Raw genomic sequence first — 13226 nt, 5'->3', positions numbered from 1 at the left:
TCAAGTACAAATACTCAAATGTCATTTACGAGTGCCATTTTTATAATACAAGGCATTATTGCTGAGCAACATAATTAATACTGCTGCTTAACGATGCATATGTAACTGGGTTGTGGTTTAAGAAATTTACTATTAGCCTCTTACACTGGTAATTACATTTTTTTCCTCAAATTTTATAATAATATAACAGGGTTAAAGAGGGTTAATGTGTCTTTTATTAATCAAACTTTCAAGTAATAAATAAATTTTAAATGTAAGGAGCCACACTGATCTCCACCCTTATGTTGAGTTCATTGTGCACAATTTTAACCCCAATTGCTGCTAGCAGTCAGGTTTTGGAGATCACAGTGCAAAACCCCAGGTCATAGCCAAATCAGCGTTCACTCAGGTCTCGAAAACTTGTGAACTGACAACATGATCCGAGAGGCTCGTCAATTACTCGCAGAGTGCCCAAAAATATGTGTGTGTTTTCATGACAAAATGTAATTTACAGACCAGACAGATTTGTTGGATGGTGAAAGAACCTGTCGCTGATAAGTCATGTAGTGTGCAAGTTACAACTAACAGGCAACTGACATTTTTGGTATTTATGGGTATTACATCTGTGGTTTGGAGAAGATGTATTTTTCCCTCTTAAATATATACAAAAGCCATTTTAAGTGTAATTGACCCAAGGACTGGTGAAACTCATGCTGGTCTGTGACACTGGATGGTAGTATAATTTATAAAAGTGTAGCTCACACTCATCTCTGTATTTGACTCCATCCCTGAAATTGAAATGAAATGCTTTTTGTGTTGAAGATGTTGAATGCTTTTTCATTTTGGGGACAGGTGTTAGACATATTTAATTTTTGCTAATTTCATTTCCACTTTCTGAATCTTAACTGGCATACATTGTAATGCAGTTATGTTACATATGTCCAATAGTTTAGTGTAAACCACTGCTCATTTAATTCTGTTGGTGTAATTTTTCACAAACTGGACACTTAGAGTGATTTTAAGAAATGGAGTTTGGATATTTTATATTGGATATGTGTTCATTAAAACTAGGTTACTGATGTGCATCTCTCTTCAGCAGTCAAGGTTAAAAATGTCTGTAAACAAAAATGGCTCCAAGAGGGAGATAATGTGTACATAGTATTAAGGGATTATACCACATGCAAGCACCGGACTAATACCGTGATGAACACAATTAGACACCTGGTACCACTCAAATAAGTAGTTTTTGCTTTTAATGCTTTCTTAGGTATCTGTCATGATAGAATGTGGTCTTGTCATTGTAGATGATCTACCTCTATAAATAGAACCTAGTGAAGAACCTCACTTCAGTCAGAAAGGATATGGCATTATTTGTGTCCTAAGGATATGACATGATGGTGTCATAAGGATATGGCATGATGGTGTTTTATAATATTGGCAAACCATTTCTGAGTCAATGTAAAGGGCAACACTATGCACCAAACTAATTTTTCACTTTTATAATTTCTATACATTTTTCACTGTTACATTTTATAAATAAAATGAGTATTTTACAAATAAAATAAAATGTAGAAATAATATTGCCCCTAAGTGACCTTGACAATCAGGATGATCCAATACAAATACATGGATCCCTAGGTCCAGGCTCCTAGTAGTATTAATAGAAATAAATGAATTAAGAAATTTATGAATGCATGAAGTAAGAAAATTAAAATGAATTTAGAAAATTACAACAAGTGGCGGAGCCTTTTCTTCCAAAGCCCCTCATCTCTGGAATAAACTTACTGTAAATATCCTCAGACTTAGACACATTTTTAATCTTTAAATCCAGACTAAAAACCTAGCTACCTAATCAGGCCTTTGGTTAGAGCAGTGCATACTTAATACATGTATTCATGCTTATTCATGTCTGTATGTCACCCTGCTGAGCTGTTCGATTGGATGCTGGAGGACATGATATTGGCATTTGGTGCATCCTTGTTGGCACCAGGATATATTCCTGGGAATATAATATCTATATGGGTCATGTGGTTACTAGCACACTTACTATATATACTTAACAACCCATTATGTCTGTATGTCTGTATATGTGCCCATGCTCCCTGACTAGATATCGCTAAAAGTCAGAGGCTCCCTCATCTGAACAATAGATGATAAGCTTCTTCAACGTGAAATACCTGTACAAGGTAAGGTAAGATAAGATCATGTAGGCAAAGGTTGCTTCATGTTTGCCACTAGGGGGCAGCCAGACTAAATCTACCTAACCTTAATCTGGAGTATCTGCACCCACCAGACCTGATCCTTGACTACCTTGACTCATGTGACTTGAACTTGGACATCCTGGCCACCTGTCCTGAACTTGGAGAACCAGGACCTGCCAGAGCTGACAGACCTGAACTTGGTCACCTGTACTTGCTTGACTTGTCACTTAATAGTGTTATGCAAAGGAGGATGGATTCCCTTTTCAGTTTGGTCCTCCCAAGATTTCTTTCAAACAAATGAATTTTTTGCCACCGTTGCCTTTGCCTTGCTTGTTAGGGTTTAGACCTGGTTCCTATGAAGCTGCTTTTAGACAATGTTGATTGTTAAAAGTATTATATAAATAAAATTGATTTGAATTGAGAGTACATTGAATTGAGTACATTGAATTGAGTACATTGCACTCTGACATCAATTGACGTGGTTTCTCAATGGCAATCCATATGAATGTACATCAAAAGTTAAATCAGTCCTAGCCTTAGGCCATCATCTGAACTTCACATTTTAACATAACAAGGCAATAGTATTCACAATATTGATAGCACTACCTTTCATACAAGATTATATAAATAACCTACAGGTTATCCAGGCCTGGACACACTTCAGGCAATTTGCCCCCTAAAAAAAGATCCAGGCTTCCGGGTCCACTAAGTGCCCAACTCATGCCCAGCAAACATAAGATACATTGGATCCCTGTCATCAATTAATTCAATAATACATTACATTACAAAAAGTAGAATATGCTACATTAAATATTTAAACAACAGATTAAAAGAACATATTCACATGCACTCATTTAGCCAGTTGTCTTTCTTTGCCTGTAACTTTTTTTGTTGTTGTATGTTGTGTGACATAGAACAATACCATATGGCGTGGTCTTCAGTTATGAGTGACTTTCTGACCTGCAGTATGGTTCCTGCTCCTCTGCTGTTTTAATGAAAAGTGAGCTCTTCCAGGCCCACTGATACTAAATTTCTGTGTCCTTTATTGGTATTTTTTTTTCAGGGGGCTGAGACATTTCCTGAGATTAGGTTTGCTTTTGTCTGAAATTAAAAGATACAAACTGGTGGTTTTATGTAGAGCTCTTGGAATTTAGAATAAACACTGCATCTTATAAGGCAGGTGGGGATGCTCAGGCTTAATCCAAAAATGATTTTCATTTATTCATTTTTTTTCCCTGGATCTTATGTTTAAGGTATTCTATCCTGTGATGGAATGAAGTATCTAGATATTGGTCAGCTTTGCGTGACAGATTGCATATTAATTTTTTACATTATTGTATGATTTTATGATAATGGAATGTTCACCTATATATGTGCAATTATACTTTGCAGTGTCACAGGTAAATGAGGTAGAGGAATTTGTACATACCCTTTATTTTGCTCTCATCCCTCCCAAAGTCTACTGCCCTTTACTATCAGCCTAAACCCACAGGCTCAGATGTTCTTCTTCAGATTCCCACAGATGTTCTTTCAAGTCTTTTCTGTTTTAACTTTTCTGTCACAAATGTTACCAGCAAACCTGCATTCAGTGTACAGTGGGTTCCCCAACCATCTACCCTGAAGCTCTGCAAGAAAAAAGAACTTTCTTACCCATCTGTTTCCTCTTATCTGACACTTGTGAGGGACAAAGTGCTCTGAAGCAGCCACTAAAACAGTGGATTTCACTTCGAACGGTACTCCAAAATCCCTCAGTCAGAACCCCTTCAACCCCTTCCCATCTGCTCTTGGAGCACACAGATGAGGCCCCTGGGTCCCATCAAATAAGCTTTTATTCGTATTGATTTGGCTTGTGCCTCAAGAGGATGAGAGATGGAGTCGATGCCCCAATTGCCAAGTGGCATTACTGTGGCCAATATTAATGGAGATGACAGACTTATTGATGCCAGTACCTTAGGTGGACACAGGTGAGTCTCCCCCCACCAATTGCATGGGTTTTGATTTCCACTTGACTGGGCCAGAATAGCCCTGTCTCACCTGCCTTATGATAGATAGTGTCCATCTCAGAACATTAGATTTACAACAGATTATGATGTCTAAGTGAACAATAGTGTTCACTTGACAGGTATTACGGTATTTTTGATTAAAGCTGTATCCTGTTTCAGACTACGGATATGGTTCTACCTGGTCGACTGGATGTTTTTCTAGTCGAATGGTAATAAACTTGCTGCTCTAATAGATATCTTCTTTTTAGCTGTGCTGGTAATAATTTCAAGCCATGAACAGTTGCTCAGTGAACTTGTATCAGTACTGGTCAGCATGAGTGGTCCAAGTAGCACTGCACACTAGATGTTCTTGAGATTTACTTCTAAGTTCCACCATATTTCGTGTCACTCATTTTACCTTGTTTAGTATCTCTGTCATATACTGTTTTAGCTGGATATGTAATGATTGATTTGACAAAGGATCTAAGTGATCTTTAGATTTTCAATAGATTTTTATGCTCCATCAAAGCACAGAATTACCCTCCTCTTTAACATTTTTAAGAGGGTTGTAATTACTTTCTTGCTATCCATGTAGATTTCCATAGGTATTTTATTTTTCTGAAGTACTATGTATAGATATATGCAAATCTTGGTAACATTTTACTGAAGGCCACTGTTAAGGTTACATGACAGCAGATTTATACATGCACAAACATTTATAAATGCTTATTCCAGCAAGAGTAAGATGTTATAAAAGCTTTGCTCAAGCTAATCAGTGCTGATGCAAGTTCACTGGGCAACTTTAATGTCAAGTTGACAAAACAACAGATTTTTGGTGGCACTAGGATGTCATAACACTAAAATGACATACTACATTATGACAACTAACTCTTTTTTTGTATATTAGTGTGACATAATGCTGATGATATGACATAGCTTGCCACATGAAGGACTACAAAAAGATGCTCCTGTACTGTTGTACAATGACTTGAAAAACTGTTGTATAACATATTTTAATAAGGTTTTTGACATTGACATTGACCCTGTAATAACAGATTTCAGTGTGTTTTATTTGGCCCTTCTGAATTCCTTTTGGCAGGTGATAAGATTTTTATGAATCCTTATGCAATGCCATAACACTGTAATGGCTGCATTAGGTATATTTTCTGTAGCTGCTAAATAAAGTGAGTTGACTGAACTATACTTTTTATACTATGACAATTAAAATTAAAATACACAGCATAAAATAAATGATACATGGAAAAAAGTGTTTACTATTACCATCACAGAGAAAATAACCTCTACCACAAATAGACAAGACAATATAAACACAAAGGCCATGTGCCAAAAGGCTACATGGGCTTAGGGGGAGGAGTTGAGGAGGGGGCCATTAATTATAAATTAAACATAGTTCAAAATATTACCCTATACTCTCCCCTATCCCCCTTCAGTAAACTCAATCTGGTGTAAAACATGCCAAGATCTATTTCAGGTACCAATGGTAAGGCAATAGCAGCCAGCAGGTAAATGTTCAATAATGTTTTTTTTCTAATGTTACCTACTGCACATAAGAATGAACCAAACACTCCCTGCCTCACCAAGTATCTAGAGTGTTCTGATCTCTGCAGCTGCATTTTTAGAGGTGGCTTTAAAGACGAACAAGAATGGTTGGTCAAGCATACAACCCACTTTGACAAAGACTTATAAGTAGAAACAAGGGTTTCTTTTATAGTGGTGCTTTTTGAAATATCTAAATTGCCATCACTTTTATGACAAAAAAAACCATGCACACATGAAATCTGCCTGCCCTTAACAAAGAATGAGTGAGGTCTGTGGGAGGTATGTGAGATAGATAGATAGGTAGGTAGGTAGGTAGGTAGGTAGGTAGGTAGGTAGATAGATAGATAGATAGATAGATAGATAGATAGATAGATAGATAGATAGATAGATAGATAGATAGATAGATAGATAGATAGATAGATAGATAGATAGAATTGTAGTAAATACACAAAGTTTCACTTTACAAAGACGCACTCTGCTTACACAGTTCAGAGATATATATGATGAGAGAGTCCTGTACTCACTTGGTAAAACTATATTTTTTTCTGGGGTCAATCAAAGAAACAAAAATTAATTATTAGCATTATCTTGTGTACAACGAAAGATTAATAAATAAGATTTTCTAAAAGCACAGAGACACAGAAGCATGTCACGTATGTCACACATTTGTGTTTAAAAAATCAAGCCTACTGGCAACCCCGGAAAGGGGGCGTGTATGTTTACATTTGTTGTGCGCCACGCGAGTCGACGTGATGACGTTTAGGGTGCGAAATCCGGTGGAACTCGGAAGAGAAGCAGTTGAGAATACAGAAGGAATTAGACAAAAAATGAAAAAGGGGACCGTAAGGGTCTGTTATTACTGTTTCGATTGTGATGAAAAGGTCAGTATGTATCCTTACGTTCATTTTAATCATCGCAGTAAATTTGTAGCTCACCGGTTTACCGAAAGCCCTCCTTATTTTGTAAGATAGCTAGCTAGCTTGCTAGCAAGTTATGTTAGCTAGCTATCTTCTTCTTAATAAGTCATAAGGAATAACGGTCATGCGAACTTTTGTGTCCATTGACCTTTTCTTGTCAATTGAAGAACACATGTTTGTACGCTTGTTATTAATATACATTCATAAATGTTTTGAAGGGTGCAATGTCTGGTCTTTTTGTTGTGATATGAAAATTCTGAGTTTTCCCCCTGTTTGACATTTCAGATCAAAAACTGACTGAAATTCTTGCTTTAGTCTTGCCAGTTACGGCAACATGTGAATCTAGGATTACTCTTTCTTTCAGTATTATTCCTTGAGTAAAGTGTAAGATAAGTGCATTTATTACAACTATTATATAAATGGCTAAATAATCTTAATCTGACCACTTCCTTCCAGAACCTATGAGTCTTGGTAGACCATGGAGAATGAAGCAAACTCTTTCCATGTTGAGTTCCCAGACTTCTCATGCTCCCTCCTGAAGAAGCTGAATCAGCAGCGTCAGAGGGGTCAGTTGTGTGACCTCATTGTGTGTTTAGGTGTCCACCAGTTCAGAGCCCACCGTGCTGTACTTGCAGCCAGCTCCCCCTACTTCTGTGACCAGGTGCTGCTGAAAAACAGTGCCCGTGTTGTCCTGCCTGATGTCATGCATCCGTCTGTGTTTGAACGGCTCCTCTTATCCTGTTACACAGGAGCCCTCTCAGTACCATCTAGTGAGGTGGTGGCTTTCCTGACTGCTGCTAGCTTTCTGCAAATGTGGCATGTGGTGGACAAGTGCACTGAACTTTTAGAGATAGGAAAGACAGGAAGTGCTCATTTTGAACAGGACATATCCCCCAAAGAAGATGGTTATTACATAGATGGTGAAGAGAGGAGAGAGTTTGAGGGAATCATTCGGACAGGTGGTCAAAGGGATGAGATTGGGGTAGAAGAGCTGTTGGAGGACGGGGTTTCTATACCTGCACTGGGGCCAGGCACTTCACAGAGTGCAAGTTGTTCTCCTCATGAAAAGTCTAGTAGTGATAGTGGGGAGCCAGATGCAGCTGAGAATGAGCATTTAAGACCTGCTTATGTGCCTCCCAGCATTATGGGTCTCAGAAAAAAGGTGCACATAAAATCTGAAAGGCAGAGTCGTGAAGATTGTGGTGCCTTTTTTGGCAATGAGGCTCACACTGCCTCTGATTCAGATCAGCTCAGACACACCGCAGAGGTCATGCAGGAGTGTTTGGAGGGGAAGTTGGTGACACACCTTGAGGAGAGCTTGGATGAGGACAGCTCCTATGAAGAGCCTCAGGACTTCTATGGGACCTCCACTGGGAGATTCTCCCAAGATGGTGATGAAGACTGTCCTGTAGTGTCTAAGGATCTGCAGACAGATGGAAGTGCAGGTGTAGTTATGGATGAGCAAAACAGCTCTCAGGAAAGCGGAGACACAAAAGAGCAGACCACCCACTCAGGGTTTGCATCTGTAGTCTACAAACTCTACCCATGTCAGTGTGGCAAGAGCTTCACCCACAAGAGTCAGAGAGATCGCCACATGAGCATGCACTTGGGTCTGCGGCCATTTGGCTGTGCTGTATGTGGAAAGAGCTTCAAAATGAAGCACCATCTGGTGGGCCATATGAAGATACACACTGGAATCAAGCCTTACGAGTGCAACCTCTGTTCAAAACGCTTCATGTGGAGAGACAGCTTCAACCGCCATACCTCTACCTGTGCCAGGGCACAGCAGGCCCGGAGAAATCGAGAAGAGCATTCCTCCTAGGTCTGTTAATTTCAGAGGGCATTGGGTGACCAAACAGAGTGATTGTTCCAAATAAGCATGACATTCCATCATGTCATTTAGGTTTTAGAGGAATAGACATCTTCACTGGTCAAGCTTAATACTGGAACATTCAGAAGCTGATAGTATAATTCTCTGTTTCCTAAAATTTCTGGGGTTGTCTTTTAATGTTCCCCTGCACATCCCACTTATGAAATGGTGTCACAACAGCCAAATTGGTTTAAAAGCAATTTTAAACTGTAGCATATGAAGAACTTCAAATGCAATTGAATGATGCAAATTTGGAAAAACAAACATACTTTTGTTATTTCTTTGCAGGCTTTTATGAATTTGCTTGTCCCAATCATTGATACCTTTTGTGCTTCTCTAATCTGGGTGGACCCTTAATTTTCATTGTTGTCTAGGGCAGGATGAAAAATGTCTGAGCCATTTTATACATTGAATCTGTCTCATTATTAAGGTTCTTTAGCAGTTAAGTCTTATAAAACTACTTAATGTTGCTTTTAATTATGCATTCTTTTGAACCTATTATCTAACCTCTTTTTCTGTGACATTGTTATTCTGCAACATTTTTAGGAAATGTTAATCTATTTTTCAAGTTTCTAAATAGGTATAAGGCATCATCAAAATGTGCAAAATATGTATATATGAGAACTTATTGGATCATAACAATGTACACATCCTTACTGTTAGAAGAATTGAAACCTTAGAATATGTGTTGGTAAAAATTAACACCAAAACAGAAATAAAAAGAGACAAATGTGTAAAGGGCTGTAATGTAATAGAATAGGATATGAATATTTGCATGCCTTGTTATTTAATGAAGCTGTTGTAAAGTAAGCTTCAGCATTATTGTCTATTTGTGCATTTTCTGATGAAACACTGATGCTTGTGATTATTTTCATCACACCATCAACATGTTTTAATTGTTGTACAAAAGTTAATGACTCATCAAACTGACCTCTAGCTACCATTGTGCTTTTGAGAAATTCACCTATGGGTGGCAGTCAGTGAATTTGCACATTCTATAGTCTGTAAAAGAGTCCCACCTTCTGCACAAGGTTTGAGAAATGCATAAGATTCATAGGCTGTATTCCAGTATTGCTTTCTACTAAACAAAAATAACTGTGGTAACCTTAATCCCCAATTGCAGCAGGGATGCTGATTCTTTAACTGCCAAATGTTATTTGCTTCTAGTAGAAGTAGATGATGTTATTTAATATTGAACATAACCTCAATTACAACAAAACCTCAGATTTTATGATTTTAGTTTTCACAAAGAAGAAAGTTGAATACCTGAACTATAGATTTGTTTTAGTACAGTCCTTCAATCTCATTAATGTGTATTCATATGATTTTACATGGCTCAAAGAAAACAAGCAAAATGGCAATAAATTGGCAGACATACAGGGCCTGTCAGCTTAATGGCTATTGCTATGTTAAAGACCGTTTCAGTAATAATGGAAGATAGGATATTTTGATGTTTGTTAAAGAAATTCTCAATTTGTAAAAATTAAACTATATATCTATACAGCTATGTATTGTGAAATTTCTTTTATTCACAATCTTAATTCATATAATTTTCTGGATTTAAGACATTTTAACAAGTCATTAAGTAAACCAATCATATTCTGTTGTGGGAGATTCAAGAGTAGCAATAACTACTAAAGTATAGAGCAGCTTTACTTTGGCATTGGATACAGGGCTGCAGTCTCAGAAAGCATAATCTAGGCCCACAAGTCTTTGTTCTCAATTTTGATCAAGTTTAGTTTAGGCTGTTTATCCTATGGCTAAAGTTTATTCATTTATTTATTTTTTATTTTTTAATTTTTTTATTTATTTACTTTTTTTTTTTTTTTTTTTTTTTTTTTTTTTTTGCTTTTGTAACCTCAAAATCATCAATATGTGATAGACCTACCTGTTGAAAATGAAAAGTGGCTCAGAGATTTTCCTTCGGGAGTATCCCTTGCCTTTTTAAATTTTTTATTTCTTGTTTGTTTCTTCTTATAGAAGAACTTTATAAGACGTTTGTATAAAGATGTGTTAAGCAATAAATGTTTTATTACTACATGTTTGTTATATGATTTCTAAGCATTTTGTACCATTTTTAATGCTTCATTGGGCCTTATGTTTTTAGAAATGTGTTTTTTTGCAAAAGGCCAGTAGATGGCAGTCTTTGACTGATCAAGTTTATAAGCCTATATTGAGCTAAATAATGTCTGCCTTTTTAGTTAGTTATTGTTTGTCTTTTTAAAATGAATCAGTGAATTATGCTGATTGATTATTTTGGTTGTAATCTTCATTTAATATTAGGCATACTCATAATACACACCCCATTATCCATTATTATGTCATATTTCTGCATCTAGAAAAGCAAATTGGTCAATAGTGAATATTAGTAGCTATTCATGTCTATAATTACTAACCATTATATACATGATTTCTGAATGGGTGTGAGATTATTAAAAATGTCAAGAATCTACCAATGTTTTCCAAGACTGTTGAGAACCATACTACACATTTGAGTGTTTTCACATCTCCCAACATACCTGATCATGGTATGGAGACCTTCATACCTAACAGTTTAGATAGAGGGCTTAAAAAATTGTATTGTGCACATGGCTTTATATTTTCACCTTTTGTTGCATGTAGCTGTTATCACCCAAGTCAGTATGCCATATGCAGTATGCGACCAAAATAAACTTTTCCAGGATGTGAAAAATACCTGGATAACATACTACTTCTGCCAAATATTCCAGTACATGATCAGAGCTATCATGACAGGGTGTACTGCAACCCATCTTGTAATGGTGGCAGAAAATCTTTCCTAAGTGGACATAACCTTCATTCAGATATGCAGAGCATTTATTTTCAGTCATTTTTTTTTAGATAAAAACAAATAATTCAATAAAATAAGCAAGCAATTATAGTAAACGCAAATTAACTAAACTATGTACATTGATTAATCATATTGTCACCTGAACACAGCTGTGTCAATCTTGCAGCTATATTTCAGTAGTGCAGTGGACCATCACCTCACTCACTTCTGCATTAAGGAATGACACCAACCATGGGTGGAGCAAGGACATTGAGGTGTTTGTGTTCCTGTAAGGCTGGTACATGTAGCTTCCTATTGTGTGGCCTCACGAGCCTTTGCCATCTCCAAGTCATCTGTGCATAACATTGTGCACAGAGTGAGGAGGGTCGTCACCAAGAGGTAGTAACGGTATGCTCATTTGGCCAGATGCCCATTTTTCAGAGTGGCAGTTGATGCCATTGATGGGTTTAATATCCACATAAAACCCCCTTCCACCAACACACAGTGCTACCTCCACAGGAAGCTTTTCCACTCAATTTAGCTTCAAGCCATCTGTGACCATAATGGAAAGTGTATAGATATTTTTGTTGGGTATCCTAGCTCTGTGCATGACACAAGGGTACTGAAAAGCAGCCATATTTGTACAATGCATCAGTGCACAGATCCAGCTCCTGACTTCTAACTGAGAGCCTGTGCAGAACCCTGTACAGGCTCACTTTAACAGCAAGCTCCATTGGGCCAGGAATATAATAGAGCATTTGGGATGCTCCATTTTCTGTAAGGCCCTTGAGGTGAGCCCTGTCTTTGTCCCAGAAGTTGTGGCATGCTGTGTGGTGCTCCAAAATCTCTGCATTGCTCATACTTACATTAAGTCAGATGTTTTAGAGGAGGAGGATGCTGACCCACCAGAGCCTGTGAAGACAGAATTTAGATCAGGTGAAGCTGCACCAGAGAATCTGGCTGCAGCTGTTTCAACAACACAGCACAGGGTTTCAGCTCTTCATGTGCATAATTACATCTAGAGAAATTTTTGTACATTTTTTTTTATTTTATTTATTTTTTATTTTTTTACATTTTATGTTCTAAGTCCATCTATTTCTCTGCATACTTTGGTAGCTCCCTTTCACATTGTTCTTCAATGGTCAGGACCCCACAGGCCCACCACAGAGCAGGTTTTATTTGGGTGGTTGATCATTCTCAGCACTGCAGTGACACTGACAGAGTGAAAGGGGACTAGCAAAGTATTCAGGGTAACAGATGTATTGCAATCTGGAATTGAAGATCTTTTACAGAGTGATATAAGTAGAGCTTATAAAATGGACAATGAGTGTAGAAGACAGTGTACTAAATGAAGTTGCTGGTCGATGCATATTGCACTCTATTAACAAAGTGGCACTTTTCCCTAATGAAATTAGGCATTTTAGTGTCATTATCCTTCATCCTTGAGGACATTATGAAGTACATGGGGTGACCGTAGTATGGTCAGGACCATCCCCAACAACCTCAAGCACACCACAGTTTAGTTTTATGCGTGCTGTACCCTCAGCTACATCTGAGCCAACAGCATATACAAGAACACCATTAAGAAGATAATTTCAAAAGTAAGTTTTTCCAAAAACTCTTGATCTTAAACCTGTTTCTAATTTTAGTTTTTGTTTCTCAGATCTGTTCATCTTGCAAATCTTAGAGAGGGGAAGCTGATACCCCTCTGATTTTGTATACTGCAGTTTACAGAGGCAGAAGCAAATGTTCCAGCAATGCTTGACAAAGTCAGAGAAGCTGTGGGCATTAAAGATACATTTTGTCCTGATGGATGCACAGGGCAATGAAATCCTTGACACTGAAGGGACTAGAGGTAAAGTTTCTCTTTGAATGGAAGAAGTTTTACCAAATAATTTCATATCCAATTTCATTTTCTGAGTTTCAGAT

At 37.5% G+C, this 13226-nt stretch overlaps 1 protein-coding gene across 1 annotated transcript; it reads left to right on the top strand.

The window, feature by feature from the left end:
• The first annotated feature begins 6392 nt into the window (after nt 1-6392).
• Nucleotides 6393-10366, top strand: zbtb43 (zinc finger and BTB domain containing 43). The gene is made up of 2 exons (XM_027030474.3): nt 6393-6603; nt 7096-10366. The coding sequence occupies exon 2, from the start codon at nt 7118-7120 to the stop codon at nt 8459-8461; it is 1344 nt and encodes a 447-aa protein (XP_026886275.1). The 5' UTR covers nt 6393-6603; nt 7096-7117; the 3' UTR covers nt 8462-10366.
• The last annotated feature ends 2860 nt before the right edge of the window (nt 10367-13226 follow it).

Source organism: Electrophorus electricus, chromosome 1 (genome assembly GCF_041902795.1).
Source record: "Electrophorus electricus isolate QZ-2024a chromosome 1, ASM4190279v1, whole genome shotgun sequence".
Classification (NCBI taxonomy): Eukaryota; Metazoa; Chordata; class Actinopteri; order Gymnotiformes; family Gymnotidae; genus Electrophorus; species Electrophorus electricus.
Note: the sequence above shows the minus strand (reverse complement) of the source record. Positions and strands in the feature narration are given on the sequence as shown.

Excerpts from the sequence above, each read along its gene's own strand:
- zbtb43 (XM_027030474.3), top strand. The coding sequence starts at position 7,118 with ATGGAGAATGAAGCAAACTCTTTCCATGTTGAGTTCCCAGACTTCTCA.